At 29.2% G+C, this 24,262-nt stretch overlaps 4 protein-coding genes across 9 annotated transcripts in view; 2 read left to right on the forward strand and 2 right to left on the reverse strand.

Annotated features, from left to right (window-relative positions):
• LOC111678926 (armadillo repeat-containing protein 2) overlaps positions 1 to 3,260 on the forward strand; it is a 3,825-nt gene extending 565 nt beyond the window's left edge. Inside the window, exons 2-9 of the mRNA XM_046945891.1 lie at positions 5 to 100; positions 163 to 500; positions 592 to 845; positions 905 to 1,042; positions 1,112 to 1,788; positions 1,862 to 2,048; positions 2,104 to 2,349; positions 2,416 to 3,260. Coding sequence (XP_046801847.1) covers positions 5 to 100; positions 163 to 500; positions 592 to 845; positions 905 to 1,042; positions 1,112 to 1,788; positions 1,862 to 2,048; positions 2,104 to 2,349; positions 2,416 to 3,180 — 2,701 coding nt within the window. The 3' untranslated portion in view covers positions 3,181 to 3,260. The remainder of the gene's footprint in view (positions 1 to 4; positions 101 to 162; positions 501 to 591; positions 846 to 904; positions 1,043 to 1,111; positions 1,789 to 1,861; positions 2,049 to 2,103; positions 2,350 to 2,415) is intronic.
• The window catches only part of LOC111678961 (cytoplasmic dynein 1 light intermediate chain 1), a 9,821-nt gene extending 4,016 nt beyond the window's left edge, over positions 1 to 5,805 (reverse strand). The window contains exon 1 of the mRNA XM_023440428.2: positions 5,015 to 5,805. Coding sequence (XP_023296196.1) covers positions 5,015 to 5,118 — 104 coding nt within the window. The 5' untranslated portion in view covers positions 5,119 to 5,805. The remainder of the gene's footprint in view (positions 1 to 5,014) is intronic.
• A 1,013-nt stretch (positions 5,806 to 6,818) lies between these two features.
• LOC111678955 (V-type proton ATPase subunit d 1) lies at positions 6,819 to 8,739 on the forward strand. The gene is made up of 3 exons (XM_023440417.2): positions 6,819 to 7,152; positions 7,422 to 7,930; positions 8,000 to 8,739. Exons 1-3 carry the CDS (start codon positions 7,026 to 7,028, stop codon positions 8,414 to 8,416), a joined length of 1,053 nt encoding a protein of 350 aa, XP_023296185.1. The 5' UTR covers positions 6,819 to 7,025; the 3' UTR covers positions 8,417 to 8,739.
• A 3,992-nt stretch (positions 8,740 to 12,731) lies between these two features.
• LOC111678922 (neuroglian) overlaps positions 12,732 to 24,262 on the reverse strand; it is a 65,178-nt gene continuing 53,647 nt past the window's right edge. For 4 of the 6 annotated variants that reach the window (XM_023440377.2, XM_046947318.1, XM_023440374.2 and 1 more), the window contains 6 exons: positions 18,103 to 20,339; positions 17,458 to 18,034; positions 17,223 to 17,387; positions 16,783 to 17,160; positions 16,595 to 16,695; positions 12,732 to 13,217 (listed from right to left, as the gene is read on the reverse strand). In XM_023440377.2, the coding sequence (XP_023296145.2) occupies positions 13,030 to 13,217; positions 16,595 to 16,695; positions 16,783 to 17,160; positions 17,223 to 17,387; positions 17,458 to 18,034; positions 18,103 to 20,339 (3,646 nt within the window). In that variant the 3' untranslated portion in view covers positions 12,732 to 13,029. Of the gene's footprint in view, positions 13,218 to 14,126; positions 16,431 to 16,594; positions 16,696 to 16,782; positions 17,161 to 17,222; positions 17,388 to 17,457; positions 18,035 to 18,102; positions 20,340 to 24,262 lie in introns of those variants that run through there. The other 2 variants (XM_023440380.2, XM_023440378.2) reach the window with 2 other exon arrangements.

Genomic DNA, 24,262 nt, shown 5'->3' on the forward strand with positions numbered 1-24,262 from the left:
TTAGAGTAGTAAGCACAAGACGTCCCATAACTCCACGAGAGACAGGAAGAGTTTTATATGGAAAAGTTACTTTACCCGGGAGACCACCTAGTGCTTTTTCGTACGAATTTTCTTGTTTGTTATGTGTTGTATTTTACAATAACATATTGTTTATAATTACAGTTTGCGTTATTTGCAAAATGTAGACTCTCGTGGTTCTACACCCAAGACACCCTCGTTGGAACCATTACCTGCAACTGAAGAACGAAAAGGAAAATTATCCACTCCTAAGCAATTATCCCTTAATAAAGAGATTGGTGATTATGGTGGAGATGAGACCTATCATACTACTTCACGACGCTCTCAGTCTCTTGAATCGCGTTTTGATTGCTATGAAAGTAATAACAATTGTAATGCATTGGGCGGTAAATCAAACAATTCACTTCAAATACAAACGAAATCACAATTGGTACGTAAACTACCAGCTCTAGAAATAAAAGGAGTTTCCATGAATGCAAAAGGTACGAAGACAAAAAAGCTAATCATTAATATGTTTACATTTTTTTAAACATTTGTTAATAAAATAAATTCTCGATAATCCATACAATTTAGACAATGTTAAACAGACAAAAGAAAGAGCCAAAACAGCTTATAAAGAAGCAGTTACAAAACAAAATGAGGCTCTCAATTTAATGGAATCTAGTTCGAAAGATAATTGTTCTATTAACCTCTTGACAACAAGAAAGATTCTTACACGTAGCAATGATTTGTTGGGACAATCTTCAACTGAAAAGCTTATCGATATGTTAAAAGAGCATGCGGGTCTAAAAGAGTGTACCGAAGAGACAGCAAGCCACATTAATTCGGTAAAATTTATACAGAAATATTACATTCAAACACATTATAATATATTTTAAACTTTTAGATTTTAACGGAATTATACAATAGAGTGCGTAAAAACGAAAAACACTTTAAAAAGGGTTTTATATTAGGTGGCCTTTATGGATTAGTTGAATCGTCGTCGGCTAAAATTTTGCTCGCTGTGGCCAGAGTAGTTCTTGCGGTATGTTTTTAATATATTGTGAAAAATATGTTGAATGTCGTGATCATTTTCTGGAGTAATTTTTTACAGTTACGTGTTTCCGGCAGTAATCTAACAGGAGCATGTAAACTTATATTCAAAGTTGCCCGCAATGAACAAAATGATTATCTATTTTACGATAGTGATCTATTGGAATTGCTTATCGATGGCTTAGGTCGTGCTAGTCCCTTGGAAGACCCAGAAGCTTGCATTTATGGTTATGGTTCTATTCGTTTTCTAACCTGTAGTACAGTACAAGAAAGAGCTGAACTTACCACCATAAAAGATTTTAATCGCAATTGGTCTGAACAATTTGAATTGCCCCGCAAACCCAGTACAGCTCCAAATTTGGGAGAAGGCCATACCTTGCAAACTGATAAGCAACAAAAAGAATTTGTTGAAAAATTGTCAAAACAAGATGCTCTGGTAGTTCGTTTGTCACGCCACGGCGCTGTACAACTTATGATATTACATTTGCAAATGTTAAATGAAGCTGGGGCAACGCAAAAGTTAAATGGGCCACCATTACATTCTTTATATCAACTATCGGCCGCCTTGCGAGCATTGGCGGATGTAAGGCAAATTTCTTCTTCGATTGAACAGTTAGAAAATCCAAACTTTAATACAACGAACATACAACTTGAATTGGCTTGTCCCCATTTAGTCAGAGCGGCAGAAGTAACTATAGGTGAAATAGAAGTTCAAGCCAATATCGTTAGAACCTTAAGGTATTTGTTAAGTATAATTATAATTATTAGATTTTATGTACAATTGATAATCCTAATGTTTGTATATTTTTAGTGTTCTTTCGGAAGATCCTGATTGCTGTCATATTTTAACTAATTTTGCCGGACGCATTGGTATGCTTTTGGGTCCTTGTTGCGCTAACTTTAAAAGTAATCAGGCTGAAAAACTTCTGTCATTGATCAGCCGTTTGGGTTATATTTTGGGTAATATTATGGCCAAGTACGACAATGCTAGAATACAGGTAATATAATACCATTCACGGTAAAATATATAATGTAAATATATTTTTATTTTAGTTCTACCATAATGATGTGGCCATGGAATACTTGTTAAACATACTCGAAATATATTCTAAAGAACCCTTAACATTACATAATTCCTTGGGCGACACGGTAGTGGATGTGTTAATTAAAATGATAAGAGTTCTAGCGAATATGAGTGTTAATTCTGAGGTCGGTTTTGGTCTAGGCAATGCTCAGTCACTGGGTAATATACTAATGACATTACTTAAAGCATCGCAGCAAATTAAAAGCATTAAAATGGTAAGTTTGTAAATTTACGCTAGTATGTCCATCACTCTTCATATCTCTTATTTAATTATTTTAAAGAAACAAGAATTACAAGAACTAACGCATGCTACTTTGGGAGCGTTACACAATCTTTGCTTTTATCAAGATAAAATTACATCAACACCTACACATGTTATTGAATCCAAAGGAAGCCTACAATCTGTATTATCTGATTTAGCTGCTCAATTATGTTCAATACTGAAAACAAATCGAGATGAAATTACACAGACCGAAATTACACGGGTTTTAGGCAACTTGACTAGAAATGAAAAGGCCAGAAAATCATTTTGCAAATCTAAAGGACTTAAACTTGTTGTTGAAATACTTGCAAATGATGCAACACGACACTTGTACGACCTCAAAGCCTGTACAATTGGTATATTGGTAAATTTGTTGGGTGATATGGAGAATCGCTTACCACTGATACAACTAAAGGGTCCAGAAATTTTATTGGAATTGTTGCGAGATGCTTTGCAGCAGCACTCAGATTGGTTTTTAGCCACAATTATATCTCAAGCATTTTGGAATTTATTTATTGATACACCTCACATCGAAGACGTATGTTCAGAAGTAACGTTGGATGAATTAAGTGATATATTGGCTGAATATTTGGACGAAGAGAAAATTCTAAAGAATTATAACAATGAATCATTACCGCAAATGTGGGAAGACTTTGCAATTGTTTCAACTGATTTATTGGAACGTTTACAATCAAACTATGACCAACAAAGTGACAGCATTGTGTCTTTGGAGGCAAGTGATTTTGAAAACGACGAAGATGATGTTTACATAGAAGGAATGTAATGCGTAAATTTGTTAAAGAATAAATTTAAAAAACAATGATTTGTCTTAATAAAATTTATAATTATTCTCAGTATACAAAAGACCTCTTTATGCTTTTTATTAACTCATTTTATAACTATGAAATGATGTCAACCTTTAGTTAATATCTATTAATATTTTCAAATGTTTGTTAAGGTATACCCACCGCTACCACATTCTATCAAATCAATAGCACAAAAATGACAACATTTACTTGTTCCGTTTCTCTTTTTAAGTGCGAGTATATAAATATGAACGTAAGTTGTTTTGTTGGTATTTGATTCAAATATGTTTAAATCAAATTCGTTTATTGAATATTAATGGAAAATCATTGAAATATTATTAGCCGTCTTTTTGCTTACTGGCTTGGTATGTCATCTCTCGTGAGAGTTTAAGTCTTTGCTTTTTGTGTGCTTTTTTATGAATCACTGTAACTCATAATATCGAAATTATTACATTAATGTATTTGAATTAACAAAAGAGAAGAGTTTGATTGCAATCTATAATCTTTAAAAGTAAAGCTCAAAAACAAAATATAACATTTAATCCGTAATTATAGAAATCCTATTATGAGGTTAGATTGTATAATTTTATTATTATCAAAAAAATTTAATTTTGAGATAAATAATAGAATTTTCACAATACCAATAATATTTTGCCATTCATGAGTATTAGAGTGTTTTTTGGAAAAAGGTACATACATATTTTGTAGGATTTACTTTTGATTTATATTACTAATTTCAGCTTTTCATTTATAAGTTAATTATTAATGTTGGGTAATATGATATAGTATTTTAAAGATACATGTTCTAATTTTAAAAAAGCGTAATAGAAGACTTTCACATTTTAACAAATTATTTTCAAAATATTAATTAATGCATACACATTTGACTACATTGGTGTAGGGTAAAGTAACTGATTATCCCTCTCAAGAGTGTTTTAATAAATTGTATTAATTGATGCCAAGGAGTTAAATTAAACGCATTTTGCATATTGCAGAAAAAGAAACCAATTACATACTATAATTAAATATTCTTATCAATATTTGATTATCATAAACAAAATTTTAACAAAAATCTTTGTTGTAATTAAAACATTTTCTAACTCTTATATTGAATAGTAAATAGGTATATTGCGGATATCTATGTAAATATGCAAAATGTGTAAAAGCAAAACAAAAAACCTAATAAAACAACAAGATCGAAATTAAAAGCAGTTTCCCATGGACATACTTATGAAGAAAAAAATAATTCAAAATTAAAAAAAATACCTATATAAGAGAAAAAAATTTGCAAGCAAAAAGTATAAACGTCAGCCAACCAACCAGCCAGCTCCTCTATAATACATATGACGATGATGACACATCGTAACAAACCCCATTATAACTGCGAGTAACAGCAGCAGTTAAATAAATTGTGAGTAGTATTAGCCAAAACGAATAGAAAAAACAACAACAAAAGAAATATTTTTTTGGAGGGGGAGATAGAAAAGCAAATGAACGTATTGATGAAAGAAACCTAAAGCAAAAAGTTGAACTATAGTTTTTTTGGGGTTAGAATTTTGCTCTTTTCTTTGCAATTTGCAAAGAGATATCATCAAAATGGACCGACCAGCTATAAATATACACCCACACGTAAGATCACTCATAATGCAATTGTAAATGTAATGTAAATGCAAAGCAAAAATATATAAGAAATGTAAAAAAGAGAAACAGGTATATTTTTTATATTGGATGAGTAATATATTTTTGTACTTAAAATTATCCTTTTAACATTGAAGTGTTATAGCAATTCAATCCCTTTATTATGCTACTTACCAAAGATTTTCTTTCTCGGCATTACCAGCATCCTTTTTCTTAGCAGTAAAGGATGATGTCAGCGCATTGCTGCCATTCACTTGTATACCCATGTCCAACGCCATCTTCACCAACTAAAGACGACGGTGATAGATGGATAAATGGATGAATGGTGTGTTATGAAGCAAATTGGACTTAAAGGTATTAATAATTATTAGTTATTATGTTTTATTATATTGTCCAAAATATGTGGCCAACGATGTTGTCACTTATTTTCTTTGTTTTGTATTTGCTTCGTAGAGGCAGTATTTTTTTCAAACAAAATGTTTACACAATTTATGCCAATGTTTTTCTTTTTTTTCAATCTGTTAAACCGAAGATAATGGTTGAAATATGTGAAAATAGTTTTTATTTATTTTTAGCCGCTATGTTAGCCCCAATCATAAATTTGGTTATATTACAGCTATTACTGGCTTTTTGTCTGTTTCTACAGCTTTTTCCTTCCTTTCTTTCTACTTTGGTTGCTTTTTTTGTAATTTTCAAGTCCAATTGGGAGTATTCGCTTTTTCTTTATTCTCTTTATGGTTTTATTTTTTATTGAACTGTATAATCACAATCGCTTTTTGTTGCATTTATTGGCGAATTTCTTTGTTTATATATTATTGTTGATCTTTAGGTGCTAAATTACATTTGACAATTATAATTTTTAATAAGTTTTTATTAAAATTTTTTAAAAATTTCAATTAAAATTCACACACGATGAGAAATTACGTTCTCCTATTCGTAGTTCGTTGGAAGAAGTTGTAGAAAAATAAAAATTCGCAACTTTTGTGAGCAGTAAACAATAGTTTTCTCGCTTATTCCTTTACAAAGTAAAGCTTATAATACATATCACCAACTCTTTCTAATTCGACAGCTGTTAATGTGACAGTGTTGCCACATGTTGTTTGGAATTTTTAATGAGTGTACCCGGAGATTTTCATATAATGCCCAATGGAGCTGAGCTCCATTGTGACATAAAAACAATCTATGTCAGATATTAAAAAAATAAAATTGAAAGACACAAATTTCAGGGTATATACACAAAAACTGATTTTAACAACGTTTTTGGAAATTTGAATCATATTTTACCAGCTGTTTAGCTACTCCCTATTATCTGGCAACTCTGTTAAGAGAAGTGAAAATTTTAAACATATCTGTTTTTGTATGAAAGAGGTGTGCCAAGTTCGGTTTTCAATATTTACCAAAATTCATAAAAACTCGAATGAAAATAAACAATTTAAAAATTTAATAAGTTTTGAAATGTTTAATAAAGGTTGAATATATTAAGGGCCTTATTCATAAACTTAAACTTATTCATTTTATTTTATAAAGATTTATTTATCCAAAATTTGATGTATAAATAAAATTTTGTGTATGAATAAGACCTAAAATATATTGTTTTTTTATAAACGGTTTATAATTCCAATATTTTATATACAACTTTTATTGAATAAAAAACAATATAACAGTTCATAAATATGTAATTAGGTTAATAGTCTTTAACTAAATGTGCAATAAATAACTAATAAAAATATATGTATAAGTATTTAAATATATGTGTAATTTATTTAAAAGGATTAAGGAGTATAAACAAAGATCGTTGTAACATATATTTTGAATTTACGAAATGGAAAATCTGTACAAAATTGTATTCCTTTTCTTTGCAAATTTAATCGAATTAAAATTTATTACATTTGATAAACAGAAAAACTAAATAAATTTAAAGCTTGGCAATAATGGTCATTTGTTATTTTAAAACTTGGTATTACTGTCAGGTTATTGTGAATATATTGTGAAGACTATCAGTCATATGACAGGTCGATAAAAGAAAAGAAATAGAGAAAAAGTTCTTTTTTCCTCCCAAGCAGTAAAATTTGGAGAAAAAATATTTTTTTTCATCCCTTCAACAGCGAAAAAATCCACCATTTATATTAAAAACATTTAATAAAAATTCAAACTTCTTTAGAAATTTCAAAAGAAATTCTTAAAAATGACTGGATCAGGTTTTATGTTCAACATTGATGGTGGCTACTTGGAAGGTCTGTGCCGTGGCTTCAAGTGTGGCATTTTGAAACAATCGGACTATTTGAATTTGGTACAGTGCGAAACTTTGGAAGGTATGTAACCCTATTAAAACGAGAGGTAATTGTTGTAATTCTGGGAAGGAATGTTTTTGAAAAATTACAAGGGCAGGTCATGTGACACATACGCTTTGTTGGGACAAGTATGTGTTTGTGTGTATCCCGCGTAATGAGAGAGAAAGAGATAAACTATAAGAATAACAATACCACAGTACAAAAATATCATTGAGTAGAAATTACATTCATTGTCTTGTGATTTGTTTTCACTTTTGACTATATCTTAATTAAACAAATTGTCTTTTTAGATTTAAAATTACATTTGCAAGGCACGGATTATGGTAGTTTTTTGGCTAACGAACCTTCACCTTTGTCGGTGTCTGTTATTGACGATAAGTTGCGTGAAAAGTTGGTGATTGAATTCCAACATATGCGTAATCATGCTGTTGAGCCCTTGGCCAGTTTCTTGGATTTTATCACCTATGGTTATATGATTGACAACATTATTTTGTTGATTACTGGTACTCTTCATCAACGTCCCATTTCTGAACTAATCCCCAAATGTCACCCATTGGGTAGTTTTGAACAAATGGAAGCTATCCATGTAGCTGCTACTCCAGCTGAATTGTACAATGCTGTGTTGGTTGACACCCCATTGGCTCCATTCTTCGTTGATTGTATCTCCGAACAAGATTTGGATGAAATGAATATTGAAATTATTCGTAATACTTTGTATAAGGCTTATTTGGAAGCTTTCTACGACTTTTGTCAGAAAATGGGTGGTTCTACTGCCGATGTTATGTGTGAAATTTTAGCTGTAAGTAATTTGCCATTTCTAAGTTCTTAAGTTTGAAATAACTACAAAACACTTGTGTAAAAATTTCAGTTCGAAGCTGATCGTCGTGCAATAATCATCACCATTAATTCCTTTGGCACTGAATTATCAAAGGACGATCGAGCCAAGTTGTATCCCCGTTGTGGCAAAATGAATCCTGATGGTTTAGCAGCTTTAGCCCGTGCTGACGACTATGAACAAGTTAAAACTGTTGCTGAATACTATGCCGAATATGCTGCTTTATTCGACGGTTCTGGCACTAATCCCGGAGATAAAACATTGGAAGACAAATTCTTTGAGCACGAAGTTAAATTAAATGTTTATGCTTTCTTGCAACAATTCCACTTTGGTGTATTCTATGCCTATCTTAAATTGAAGGAACAAGAATGTCGCAACATTGTTTGGATTGCTGAGTGTGTTGCACAAAAACACCGTGCGAAAATTGACAATTACATCCCAATTTTCTAAATTTATAATAAAGTTATCTTGAAAGAGAAAACAAGAGTGGTGTTAATAATCCACTTTGAAATCTTTATTTTATTAAGTATTTTTTTGTTGTTGTTCATGTATAAGTTGATTATATATTCGATGTATGGCACCATCATGGCTTCTGCATGTTTTTGTTTTCATCGGTAAATTAATAATATTGTAATGATAATATCCTAACACTAAATAATAACATCATATTCTATAAATTGTATACATATTGTTAGAAAATTGTATTGTAATTATGTAAAAATCTAAAGTATTGTGCAGATAATATATATAATATATAAATGAGTTTCCAAACATTCCTTTACCAAAAAAAATATTTATTTTAATGTGGTTTTAATTATCAACGCCGACTAAATGTTTAACTACATTTCGGCAAAAAAAATGAAAGGCAAAGCTTATTTTTTGCTTTTATATTTAAAAATTGGGAAAAATGTGTAGTTTAAGTTACTACATCAGAAGTATTTAAAATTATTTAAAAATAACAATGAAATTTAAATCAATGTGTCATTGGAAGAGTGTGATCTATTAACCAATATTTGAACTAATTGGTACATATTTTCATATTTCGTGTTTTTGATTAAGTGATTTTCGGAAGTAGTCTTTATCTGGGAACTATGACTAATTATGACCGTTCCGGAAAATTTCGATGAATAATTTGAATATGTACAAACATATTCGTTTTAAAATTGGTGCTGATTTGGTTATTGGTTAATAAAATAAAATAATTGATTTAAAAAAATCGAAAATGAGAAAAACTTAATCACTCCTGTTCTGCATTTTAATTCTAATCGAAATTCTCTCTGCTTGGCAACTTTCGTATTTTGCATTTCGATTCGAAGCTCCATCACTAAAATAACATCTTACAAAAACATAGTTACGATCAGGTATGGGTGTAATGATTACACAAAGTAATTGAGCAATAACCAATTACTTTTAATTGAAGGTTTTCTAATTACCATTACTTGTAGTTTGTAATTGGCCAAAAACCAATTACATGCATTTACAGTGCGGGCTCGATTTGAGCAACTACCTATTATTGGAACTAACCGATTTGCGCAACAGCCTATTTTTTTAACATTACAGTCTATAATAGCAGCTTTTTAAACATTAACTTTTTAGGACAAAAAAAAAAAAAAAAAACATTGAAAATATGTTTTTTATTTATTTTATCTTCATTAACTTTGTTTTTCAGTCGGTGTAATTTAAAATGATTTGATAAGTCATAGGCACCTTAATTAGGCCCTATCGGCTTACGGCCATTGTTTTTGAATAAATAAAATAAAAATAGTCCTTGTATGTCCCGGCCAAAGTTATGATATCAAATATAAAATTATTTAAATAATATATAATACATTTATTTTTACTGATTAATAAATCAATTTATTACTTTAACATCAATTAAGTACTTTTTTGTTAAAGATATACATATATGAAATTGTATGGGATTTCAGTGGTCGGTCATTCCAACAACCCCGATTATACATACATGTTCAATTTTAAATCCTTCGTGAGAAAAATGCCGTGTTTTTCGTAATGTTTTTATAATTTTATTTATTAGAATATATACCTTTATTAGCATACAAATTTTAGTTAATCACTTTAATTCATACACACTTACATATTATGTAATGTTTTTTTATTTGGTTTTTAAATTGTGTTAAAATATTTATTTTATTTGCTAAAAAAACATTGTTAATTTTATTTTCAATATTTTTTCCTCAAATTCATCATACATATATTGTGATTGATATTTTAACAAATTATTTTCTTTAAGTAAAAATATGTGGAATTAAAAAAATTGGAGACAGTTCTAACTTTTGGTTACTTTGGATTTAAATATACATACATATTTATGTACATATGTATACGATACGTTAAATTTAAGTGAATTGGAATATATTGGAGTAATAAAAAGGAATGTTACTGATCAAATTTATTGGGGTTTATTACATGACATGCCTTAACAATGTTTTTATATTGAAATTACAAAGATAATTCCCTAAATTTTATGAAATTTCTTTATTAATGGCAGTGAAAATTATGAAAATTCTATGTTGTGTTTGTTAAGACATGTTTTTCATAGTTATACTTTTTTATATTAAAAATTGGATTAAAATAGTTTATTTAGTTTAGATTTTGCAGCTAAAATGTTTATCATTCATTGACTATTTTTTTAACAAATCACATTCGTTTGTTTAATATATTTTAGGCTTTGTTTTAATATTTTTTTCATATAAGTGTCGTTGTTTTTATACATTTTTAAGTTTAAGTTACATTGTATTTGATTTTATATTGTAAGTGCAAAAATGAATATGACATATGTGAGTTTGAGAGATAAACTTTTCAATATATTACCCATATCCTTTACATATTTTGATTTACTAACATTTTTGTAATTGTTTGTAAATTGTACTGTTTTTAATTTTGTTCAATAAATCGAATATATTACTATTTGCTATAAGATTAAAGTCTGGTAAATTTTGAATTTGAATACGTCCCTTTTCTTAATATTATCATATTTTTATTCATTCGTTGGGATATGCGTGCAGGTTGTCATTTTTTGTATGTGGGAGGGAAGAAGGATTCTATGGTTATTTATGAAAATTGTTTAGCAAAATATTTTTTATTTCATTGTGTTTTATTTTCTAATCATTTATAAATATTCTTTCAACATAAAATCTACATCAGTATAGGAGACAATAAAGAAAAACGATACAGTTTATTTAATCAATATTTATATTTCAAATAATGCCTACATAAATTTTTTCTAAGCAACCCTGTAATTAATTTCAATCATCAATAAAGCAAACATTTTAACTTTAATTTAATTTAGTAAAAAAAGTTAAAATCATAAAACTGAAAAATAAAACTTATTGCAAACAGGCAACAGAAATGAAAAATCGCTAATAATTTATGGTTAATAAAATTTATTTGTGTTTATTTAACTTGTACATTAACATTATTATTTATTATTATTATTATTAATTAATAAATTTTGTTTTGTTCGAATGAAATTGATTTTCTTTAATTTTTGTTAAAGCAAAATAACAAATTAAGAAAAGTTAATTGTTAAATATAAAACTTAATTAAACATTTATTACACTATTGGACGAATTGCAAAATATCATAAGATAGACTTAAATTAATTTAAAACATTACATGGTTTTTTTTTAATTGAAAATTTAATAAAATCAATTTTAACGCATAATGATAAACTCAAATGGTTAAGACAAATCCCATAATATTTAGATTTAAATGAGCCTAGGATGCATTTTTTAATAGCCGATCTAATTGTGATTAATAGTTTGCAATTTTTATATTAAATTCTTTTGATATTTTCTCTTGAAAAAAGTTTTATTATTAAAAATAAGTTGTTATTAAATGAATGACTTTCGCAATAATTACCTAAATTTAGTAATGTTTCTTACGCATACAGAAGAGTTGTCTATTAAATTTAATTTTATTTTAGTTATTTAAAAATGCATTTAGTTATTTCTGTAGTTTTTAAAAAAAAGTTATAAAAATGAACACAGGTTATACATACCTACTTAAAATAAATTCATATATGTATGTATGTAGTTAATGTAAAATTTCAAGTAATTATAATCTAATTTTAAAGAAAATCAATTGAACATTACTGTCGTTTATTTTTATTTTCTTTTCAAATAAATTTTATAAGATTAGAAACATATTATGTATTTTATACAATATGTTAATATTTTATTATTCAACTTATATAATGTACATTTATTTATTTTCATTTATTTTTATTCCTTATAAAATAACTATATTAAATGAAGAATTAAAAATCAAAAATAGTAGACATTGCAAAAACATATTGAGATTCTTGATGTTAAAATACATTTTTTAATTTCATAATAATGCATATCAGGGTGACAAAATAGTCATTGGATGTTCCCTTAAATTTTTCAAAAATATATTACTAAAAATAATTAATTTGACCTCAGTTCTAGCTATTTCAATAAGTGCAAATAAAGCAAATTTTCTTTTCGATATAAATTTCACGAATTTAATTTTTTAAGTTTCTGTGAGTAATGTTATCAAATATTGGAACATTCATGCATATTTCAAAATATTAATTTTTAAATTAATAATTTTAGTGGGGAACAATGACAGAATAAAAACCCTAATATGTATAGTATTTATGCATTTAAGTAATTTAAAATTTGTTTAAACTTATAAAAAAATTAAACACACACACATTTGTTATATATTATATATACTTACTATAAAACTAATTGTTATTATTTGTTTTAATTTGTATTATACATATTTTTAATTAATTTCGTTAAAGGCTTTTGAAATGGTTTACGGACTAAAAATTTAGAATGTTTGTTAATGTTTAAAAAAAAATATTTTAAAAAAGCTGCATATTTTAGAAAATTTGCATTAAAATAAGGGAATACCAAAATTGTTTTTTTATATAATTAAGCATATTTGAAGAAGCATATTAATGTTTGTTTTTAAATATAATTTGCATTTTTAATTCTTCTTGCAGAAATTGCGCTTTGTTTTTTAGGTTTTTTTCTTATAATTTGTATAAGAAACATTTTTAGGAATTAGATTTAGACATAGGTAGCTACGGCAGCTGTAGTATTTGCATTATTTCCCGCAGCATTCTGTTGTGTTGGAGCTGGAGGCGCTGTAGGTGTATGTGCCGTAGGTGTATTGTTAACGGGTTGTGGACTAACAGGTGGCTGCAGTTTACCTGGGACATACTGTCCAATAAAAGAACCATCTTCAGTAAATTGACCTTAAGAAGAAAATAAAAAATGTATATACATATCTTAAAATAACTTTCACCATTTATTATATTTGAAGTATTCTATGAAATATTAACTAGTGACAACTAGATAAGATTATTTTAGTTACAAATATTTAAAATAAAAATATTTTTTGTTATGTGCAACTATACAAAGTAGATCTAAATAAAATATATTGTTTTGAAGTTATGTAGTGAATCGTAACAAATGTTTTGAAAACAACCACAAAGGTGTTTAGATTTCTGTCTGGTCAAGACAAGTCTTTGAAAAAAATAATTTCCGCTATTCTGCATTTCAATATTAATTTAAATTTTCTCCGTTTGACAACTACGCTACGTAAACAACAACTTACAAAAACGTAATTACGATCGAAATTCAGAATACACACAATCGTAAAGCATTGAAACGAAATGGAATTGCTTATTCTTTTTCTTACGATACAGTTTTTTGTTGGAATACCTCTTTATGATCATTGCGTAACTGCATGCGTGAACTTAATCGAAATGCAGAATAGGGGTGAATATAACCAGGACAAAACATTTTAATTTTTTAAAGTTTAGTTTTTTAAGTTTTTAAAAAATTAATTTTTTTTATTAATAATAAGTAAGTAAATGTTTATTAATCATTAATTTGTACAAAATATTTATAAAATTATTTAATAAGGATTAAAAAAATAGTTAAATTAACAACTTATATCTTGTTAATGAGTTTAAAATAATCGAAATATAAAGTTAAAATATAAGAAATATAAAGTTAAAAAATTATAAAGTTAGAAGGGTTAAAAATAAAATATAAAGAAAAATAAATACCTTTTAACAAATTCTAAACATTGTAAAAAATTGTAAAACTCAACAGTTTTAAAAACGAAACTACAGTGTAAAATAAATAACTCAAAATAGTTCGGGTTTTTACGATTTTTAATTATTTATTTTGTGTTTTTTTATTATTCTTTAATACGAAAAGAGGTACAAATTTAACTTAACTAAGTTAAATTTACATAAAAACATTACAAAATATTTTTTGTTTTTTTTCATTTATATAGTATTTAATAACTAAAAAATTATGTTTAATGTTAAGCTTTATTATATAAAAAACTATATATTCATTACATAAAAAATAAAATAAAAAAAGACAGAGAACGTCATTACATTATTAGGGGAAGGAGGGAAAAACAAAACGAATAATAGCTACACTAAATACTTATACAAAGACAATATAAAAAAAGTAAAATAATAAAAATAAAAAAGTAAAAATAATGACAATGTAAAATAAAATAAAAAGTAAAAAACTTAAAATTCAATTACATACGCCAATAATTTGTAAAAAAAAACTAATAGAACATATGACATTTAGATATCCAATTGTTATTCGTTTCTTTTAAAATATTTTTCGAGATTTTCTTTTTATATAGTAGCTGCTGGCAGTTGATTTTTGTAAAATAATAATCATATAATTTAATATTTAGAGTGATGATTGTTGTTTAATTATTAATTTGGAATTTGCTGCATCGCAATATTTTTGTAGTTTATATAATGGTTTGTAAGGGGGCTGGTGGTTTTTCATTAAATTTATAATTTTTATATTTATTTTAAACTAAATCAAAGTCCTTTACGTCCATATTGACCTATAAATGAACCATCTTCATTCATGCCTACACAAGATTTAAAAAGATTGCGATGACACCCATGGTGTGTAGAAAATAAAGTTGCATTTCATTTTTCATAATTCAATTGGTGATGACAAAACAGGTGTTGTTGGTGAAGGTTGGTTGGTTTTAAGGTGGTTGTTGATTATTTATCAAATCGTAACACAAGAAACATAAATTAAAAACATAAAAAAATAAAACATAAATTAAAAAAAAAAAAAATAAAAAAATTTTATAACAATAAATATGCTTGAGCTCTATTGCATGATGATGAAAATGAGCTGGTATTTATAAAAATATTGCAATTGTGATAAGATGTTTTGATGCTTTCTGAATGCGTTTATGATGATGTTGCTTCAAAGCTGGGGGTGTTATTTAAAATACTTAAAAAAATAAAACAAACAAAGCCAAGTAAAACATGAAACTTTTTTAAATATAAAATTTAAAGATCTTGCATTTTCTGAATTTTCAAATTCAAATGCTAGTGATTAAATTTAAAGTGATTTATGTTATATATGAATGTAACAATTGTAAAATAAATTTGAACTGAAATATGTATATATTCCTTTTTTTTTGGTTAGTCCAATAAACAACAACACTTGGTTCCACTACTTGCAAGATCTGAAATCATCATAGTATATCATCGTATGTATGGCAAATACGGAAATAAAGAACATATTCGCATCACTTTTTTGTCGGAGCAACGACGATACGTAAGTAAGCATGTTTTGTTGTTACTTTGATTTATTCTAGATTTTATTCAATCAGATAAGTGTACGATCATTTTTTTTAATAAAATGTACGTTAAAAAAGCAATTTTATCCGTGCTCGTATTTAATATTTTCTATTGTTCAACCAAACTTTCATAGAAACTGACACTTTCAGTTAAATATTTAGTTTTAAAACTGCATTTATAGTTAAGCCAAACTTTTAAATTTAAAATGACGATATAAAAAATTAAACGAGAATTTTTTAAAATTTTATTTTAAATAAAAAAATTAGTGTTTGTTTTTATTAGTATCGTTTCAGTATTCGTCAGAATTCATTTCAGACTGGTGCCAGAATTAAGCAAAAATTAGAAGCTTAAGTAAAATTTAGTTTCGACATAAAAACATGTATTTTAAAACATGAAAATATTTTTGGAAAAATCATTAGGCATAGAAATTTGTGAAAAAATCGTGATGATATTTTTTGGTCTTTTATTATTTATACATTTTTATGTATATAAATCATATTATTAGTTTGCTTCAAAAAAATTAAGCAATCATTAACTAAAAAAGTGGCATTGATTTGTTAGTTATCAAGAGAAAAAAACATTTGTTGTGTTATACATTTTTAAAAGCCGTGGTTTAAATTTGTCGTTTTTTTCAATCTTCATCGTTCAACATGCAAAAAAATTGTTTAACCAATATTTTACCTTACAATTTTTACAAAATTTTTTATATGTATGTATTGTGGTATAGACAAAAAATCTATTATTTTTTAACACCATACGATGAAGCCTCATCTATATGTTCTGATAAAGTAGGTAAAGTTTGATTAACTTTACGTGCACCTGCTGAGCTCATTTTCAACATAAATGCAAATAAATAAAAATCAAAGAAAAATAATAATTAATAATAAAAAAATAAAATAAATACGATATAAAACATCAATGAACTACACATAGTAATTTACTTTCTGTTTGTATGTACATGAGTTTTTATTATTGGGAAAACATACCTGTATCACCATCACCGTATTCAGCCATAGAATCTGTATCACTTTCCAAACCGGGCTTGGCTGAACTTACAGATTGACGACCAGCGCTCTTATTGTCCAAACTATATTAAATGGAGAAAATACAACAGTGTAAATATGAATTAGTTTATTAAGTTTGAATAAAGTATATATTTCCTCTATTAACTTACGGTTGTGAGTATTCATGGAAGCCACCTTCATCTGGGTAGTCTCGTCTACCATTGGCCAATTCACGATCATGAACATCGTATTTGCCTCCACGATTGCGACGGATAATACAAATAATAATAAATAATATGATTATGATGGCTAACGCCAACATCATGCCGATAAACCAGCCGGCATTTGCAAGATTCTCGTTTGGAACTTTGATAGGACCATCGACACCATTGGTGTCAACTTCCTGCGCTGCACTTTCAGTCATAAAATGACCATCAACTGCCACAACGCGGAATTCATAGACTGTATCAGGATCTAAACCAGCTACTTCTTGATAATCACGATTTTTCTCTTCGGGAGCCTTATTCCATTCAGTTTCGCCCTTAATTCTGTATAAAGAAAGACTCATTATATTTAAATGTTTTAAAATAATTTTCTTAGCGTTATTAACCTGTATTGTGTGAAGAAATGTGTACCAGCATGTCCTTCAGTATTAGGTTTCCAATTGACACGGAACTTGGCTAAGCCATTATCTGAAGGCAATTGTTGATATTCAAAGAAGGGCACTGCTGGTGCTTGCGAATCCTCTGACAAAGTTCGTTTTTCAATAAAATGTCTGAAAATAGCAAAAAAAAAAAAAAAAATCGTATTCGTATTCAGACATGTTTCTCTATAAGTATACTCACTCTGAACCCTCTCCTACTTTAGTGGTAGCGGCAATTGAAATGCGATATTTGGTGTTTGGTTTCAAACCTGCCATTTTCATACTTGTCACATTGGGATCAGTAATATGGGGATCATATTCACGTCTTTCACCCACATAGCTGCCTTTAACTTCTTCATAATATACTCTGTAGCCAGTAAGTTTTCCATTGGGATTTAAGGGTTTCTTCCAGACCAACCAGAAAGCTGAGGAGCCCATAGGATAAGCTTCAAGCGATTCTACGGGGGACGGAACGCCTTCGGGTGTATCAAAATCAATAACAGCACTAGCGGGACCATTGAAACGTCCATTGTATGCCAAAACACGAGCAAAGTTCTTGGAATCTGGTTTAAATTGTGTTACCAAAGCCTGGTTAGAATCGCCCTTAACGTGAATTTCACGCAAGCCTTCTTCACCCTCCTTTTCAGTCCATGTTTGAATCTTGTATCCCTTAAAGTGACCACGGATTGACTCAGCACTTACGGGGTTCCAGCCTAAGATGGCTGAAGTGGCACCGGTTACTTGAATCATACTGAAATTTGTGGGAGCTTCCAAGGGACCTTTGAATAGATAATAGTAGGGGTTTTTATAAAAATCTGGAATTATGAATATTTGTAAAAATACTTACGGTCTTCGCCAGAATATCCAATAATTTCTTCAGCGGCTACATTTGCTTCACCGCGTTCGTTAATGGCAGCAACTTTTATAATGTAACGCACAAATGTGGGTTGATCGGTAATTACCAAACTATCTTGCTTCCAATCATAGATGTCCTTATTTTCCCAAGATGCTGCAGGAATATCACGCTTCCAAGACACACGGTATTGGAAATTAGGTGCATTGTGTTCTAGCTCTGGCATTGGAGTCCAGGTGATTATCAAATTGTTGGGTTCTTTTCCTTGACCAGCAACATTATCAGGGTTTTTGTAGGGAACGTCGGGTTGTGTTGTGCAAGTTTCACTATGGCTCGATGGAGGCGAAGCACCGATCTTGTTGAAAGCAATCACACGGAAAGTGTAATTCGTCCATGGTGACATGTCGACCGTAAAGGAGAAATCGGTAGAAGGCACCTTTTCAAAGGCAACGTCCCAAGAGGCTGGTGTAAAGGAGGTATTATACTGAATGGTATAATGCAAAATGGGAGAACGATTGTCACCCTGTGGTTCCCAGTTAACTTCAGCATGGCGTTCCATACATTTAACTCCAGAGAGAAGAGGGGCATTCGGAACATCTTGAACAATCAGATTTGCTTTGGCAGAGGCTTCATCCAATTCTGTTCTGGCCACACAAGTGTATTCGCCTGAATCCAGCTCGATGGTCTTGGCAATTGTCAGCGAGTTATCATTGGTTTTTACAAATCGGGCTTCAGCTTCGAAATCGATTTGCTGGGAATCCTTCCACCACTCAATTGTCAAATTTAATGTGTCATCGTGAGCTTCGTTACAACGAAAAGTGGCGGACTGACCAGCGGCTACTTCGTAGTTTTGTGGTTCTTGGGTGATACGTGTGTGCTCTTTAACAATCAACGAACCATTCGCTGATTTCTCTCCGAATTTGTTCTTTGCGAAGCAAGTATATTGGCCAGCATCATTGAAGCTGACTTGCTGGATTTGTAAGTCTCCCGATGGTAATACTGTGTAACGACCACCAGTCAATTCGAGACCATTACGAATCCATTTAACTTGAGGCTTGGGAGCACCAAACACTCGACAACGCATGGTTACGTTCTTGCCATCAACAGTAGCTTCTTTGCGAGGAGGCTCTTCAATCTCTGGCGGCAAGGCCAAGACATTCAAGTAGACATCTTTGTAAACATAGCCTAAAGAGTTGGTAGCGTTACAACCATAATTACCAGTGTCCAATTTTAACAAATCGCGAATGATAATGCGATTAGTTTCCACGATACGTCTAGGATTGGGCGGGGCTTGACTAATGGGTTTACCATTGTGGATCCATTGAATCGTGGGCTCGGGAGAACCAGCGGCTTCGCAACGAAATTCGACAGTTTCATCTTCGGCAGCATTTTGCATTTCAGGTTCTACAGTAAAGTATGGAATGGCGTTGATTTGTAAGTTAATCGAATAAGATTGAGCGTTGCCCACACCGTTGGAAACATCACAAGTATAGGTTCCATTATCATCGAAATTGACATGCCGTATAACCAACGATTTGCCATAATGACCTTGGGTTATTCGATCACTCCACTCTATCGGTCCACCATTCTTTTTCCAAACTGTTTGCGGTAATGGCGTTCCTCCATATATACAGAAGAGTTCAGCACGTTTACCTCTTAGAGCAACTTCATTCTTGCGTGTTACATACTGTTTTCTGGGAGCGAATTTATTTTGGGAAGCACTAATGCCGGTCTGCTTAACATCCAAAAGAACACGATTACCAATCTTGTACTCACTGCGGAACACTGAGGTCGCAGAGCAAGCATAATAGAAATCATCACTGGCATCTTCTCGTGTAACATTCGAGAACCACAATGTGCCTTCGGGATCCAAAGTCATGCGAGAGTTATTTATCGATTTTATATTACCATCGATGGACTGTTGAATTAACCAATTGACTGTGGGCTTTGGCCAACCGTCAGGTGCTTCACATTGCAGCGAGAAGGGTTCACCCTCATTGGCTTCTACGGTTTTGGCAGCTTCATCTTTGAATGCATTCAGTTCAGCCTTGCGTACGAACACAGAGTTTGATGTGGCTATACCGAATTCGTTTTCGGCAAAACACTGGTATTGTCCCAAATCTTCATCTTTTGGTGAAGTAATAACCAAGGTACCACGACCAGGTTGCTGCAACATACGATTATCGTATGCTTGCCAATCGAATTTTTTGCCGTTTTTCACCCATCGGTAACTAAAAGTAGAAAATAAAGCGTTATTCAATTATTGTTAAAATATTTCAAAGATATTTAAGTATTTCGGGTAATAAAATACTAATCTTGTAAAAAGCAGTTGAAATTTCCATCAATATAAAGGTATGGTTTTAAACCTATAATCCAAATTTTAGTCACTTGTTTTTAAAGTAAGTTTTATTTTTTTAAGTACTTGAACTCTATTTTTCCGGTCAGTGTAGAAAATTCACATTGAATCTATTCAATAGAAGAAAACTCAACTCAAAAAACAACAAGAACAAAACATAGATTTTGCCGCCACAAAGCCATGTCGACCCCAATTTAGCCTTGAGCATTACAAATAAATTTATGTACCTATGTAAAATACCTAATAAGCATACATATGTATAAATATATAAATCTTTTATATATTCGTATGTACAGTTGTATTTTCGTACGTATCAAACATCAAAAAAAATAAATAAAACCCTATTGTACTTTACTACTTACTACTGGCTGCCATTGCGTTTAGTTTGAAGCTTTCAAACAAACATGGGTTTGAGTAAGTAGGTCAAGAGGAGGAGGAGGGAATACAATGCCGTAGTTAGTGAAAAACAACACTCAAGCGTAGAAATAATATATGTAAATATCTACAAAAAAGTAATGCATACCTATTTACATACATATGTTGTATGTATGTATGCATTTGGAAATGTTTCGGAAAATGTGTGTGTGCTGATAGAATCTAAACAAAATGAGTTATGTATTAATTTTGACGTTACTTGTAAGTACAGATTAGTCATTGCAAATGATTGATTTTTTTAAAGAGACTTTTAAATGCTTTATAAGGACTGATGGAAGCTTAGGGGCATTTTTTCGGATTTGATGTAACATTCACCCTCCTTTCAAACTAACAAACTAAATGCTATATAAACGTATTAACTGATAATATTAGAAAACTTAGTAAAACATTTTACAAATAATTAGGGTGGACACTTCCTATAGAATAAGTTACTTATTTTTATGTAAAAAGGCGGTAGTTATTGAAAAAGAAAAAAGTTAAACAAAAAATTCTGAGACCGAGCGAAAGGTTTTATATTTGAAGTGTGACTACAGATATAGTGTTACCTTTTTTTCAATTTATGCCAACACTTTCATTTAAAACGAGAAAAGGAGAGTTTAAAACCACATTTCATTGTAATCCAAGTCTATTTGTCATTTTCATTAATCGACTCTTTTATAAATGAATATTCGTTTTCTATTTACTTTGAGTCATTATCCATTATTATATATGTATACAAATGGATCTCATTTAAATCATGAATACAAAAGTAGAAATAAAAATATTTAATCTGAAAAATAAGCTCATGAATCTAAAAAAGGTTGTAAATAAAACAAAAACCACATCCCCACTTATACAAGGAATACTAAGTATTCATCACAATAGAATAAACTGAGTTAAAAGTTGTTTTATTTAAAAAAATGGAGCGACCGACCATAATGTCGCGTGTCCATTTGTGTTTATGGAAATTTGGTCTAAAAACATTAAAAGAAAATTACCATTGGTCGTTAGTGTAAAACAATGCCAATGAAAAATGGAACTAAGTAGAATGCAGTCCTGCTTTTCCAACGTTGTCAGAAAAGGCATTACCGAAAATATTGCAAGACAAAATTTGTAAGTTGACAGTATTATTAGACATTTTCTGTGCATTTTACTGCCAACGTTGTAAGATCTAATAACCGTGTATACATTTGTAAATTTTCAATTTTTAACAATATTAATTTATTAAGTATATGTAAGACGAAATCAATAATTTGTATGTTTTTTTACTTGGACAAACTAACATGATTAATGTACGATTAATTGTTGAAATCACTGTATATGACCTAAACATCTTGTTTAATATAATTTCTTTGAAAGCATTGATTATTTTCTCCAACGTTTATATCTATGTATGTATCTGTAAATATTATTATATTTTGTATTTGTTTTTAATAATAAACCGCATTGTGGTTTATTTTATCAAATTTCAAAGCATAAACTTTAAAGTTTTTATAAGAAAAACTATTCTGCGGTTAAATGGTTCATTGATAATTAAATAAGTTTTTACTTGACGGCTGAAACTAAAATTTATAGAATTGAATTTTGCAGTTAAGTTGCAGTGGTAGGTACAGTTAGTGTTTCTAAATTATAAACTTTTTTTTAATTGAGAAATATTTTTAATATTAATAAAAATTTGATAAAAACTTACATTTCCTTTTGAAAGATCCTGTATTTGAATAACAACTTTTATGCACAAAATATAAACAACGTATTAAACTTGATCATATTAAAATAAATTGTATATCTTTGTTTATTTTTAAATAATTAAACAGTCATTTTCATGTCTGTGTCCATTTGGTGTGGGAACATCATTATTGTTGATTTAAAATCCAATATTCTTAAATAAACATTTTGTGTTTTTGCCCTGTGAATCTACAAACTAGGCACCGCAGTCAAAAAATTATTTAAACAACAGAATATTTAAATTATTCCAATAATAATGTCTTATACTTGTAGGAATATATTTTCAATTATTCTTACAGACGTAACGTAACTTTATTATGTTCTTGTCAGTTGAGTTTGCTTTTAAAGTTGCGAAGGAATGTTTTGTTTACGAGTTTTTATAATTGTCTGATGATGTGTTTTGAATTTTATATTATATTTTTAATACTGTTTGGAATTCTCTATAATAAGTATTACAAAACAAGACTAACATAATTCTAAAGGTAATATTTTATAAAATATTTAAACAATTCACTATTTTACTGTAGTTCTGTATTTAAATAAAAGTTTTTCATACATTTGTACGCCACTAGAACAATTAAAAATATTTATTAATTCTTAATAATAACTATTGTTTTGTGTGTTACTTATTTTGTACATTACGTTATTAATTTTATTATATTTAAATATTTTACGAGTTGTAGCAGATTTTCATACAGTGGCGAGCACTAAATTTTTAATTAGGGATCTTTAAATTCGCCTGTTTTGAATGTTTGTTTATCTTAACTTAAGGCTTTATTTCGTAATAACGGTAATCAATCCATCTTCTGTTTTTCAAGATTTCCAAACAATTATTAAAATCGTTCTATAAATGCATGATGTATGAGAGGCTTCTTTGTGATGCGATATACCAGATATAAAAGAAAATAGATAATCATTTCGAAATGTTGAGAACATAATAGAAACTCTAATTTTGTTTATTTTTCGCGGTAACGCCAATTCCAGTTATTTTAGTAACTGTAGTAAAGCTGTAAACTATAGGCAGCCTTGTATTTGCATCTGTACCTACATATCAAATGAAAGGAATTTTAAATGTGTTTCAAAAAAATCCTTTTGAACTATTATAATACATGTTTTTATAAAATTAAACCGATTTTTCGAGTTCTCCTATGTGCATTGTTAGTAATATATTAATATTTAATAACATTTTGGCAATGTACCAATATCTTTAAGAGTTTATTTGTGGTTTCAACTACATACCTACATACATATTATGTATTTCGTATATACAACTTTTTGTAATTTGAAATGTTTTTTACATTCTTTAATATTTAATTTTCTAAACAAAGGACTAAGTGTATTTAAGTACAATAATATTTATCTTAAAAGATCAAATTTCAAATGTAATTTTTCTTTTAGCATCACCCCTTTCTCACAATCCTTATAACTCGCTTCAATGCAATTATTTGTCTACTTGAGAAGTTGAAAATAAAAAATAAATCATTTAAGAAATAAATAAAACAAAGTTGTGGTGTATTTAAATAGAAGCGCACTTGAACGCATATATAAATTTGGTTCCAATTTTGACACGTTTATTACAAGAACCCAAGTCTGTATGGCACGTGTCTGAACGTTGTTCAATTGCACAACACAATTCATTTACAATAATCCTTCAATACA

Source organism: Lucilia cuprina, chromosome 3 (assembly GCF_022045245.1).
Source record: "Lucilia cuprina isolate Lc7/37 chromosome 3, ASM2204524v1, whole genome shotgun sequence".
Taxonomy (NCBI): Eukaryota; Metazoa; Arthropoda; class Insecta; order Diptera; family Calliphoridae; genus Lucilia; species Lucilia cuprina.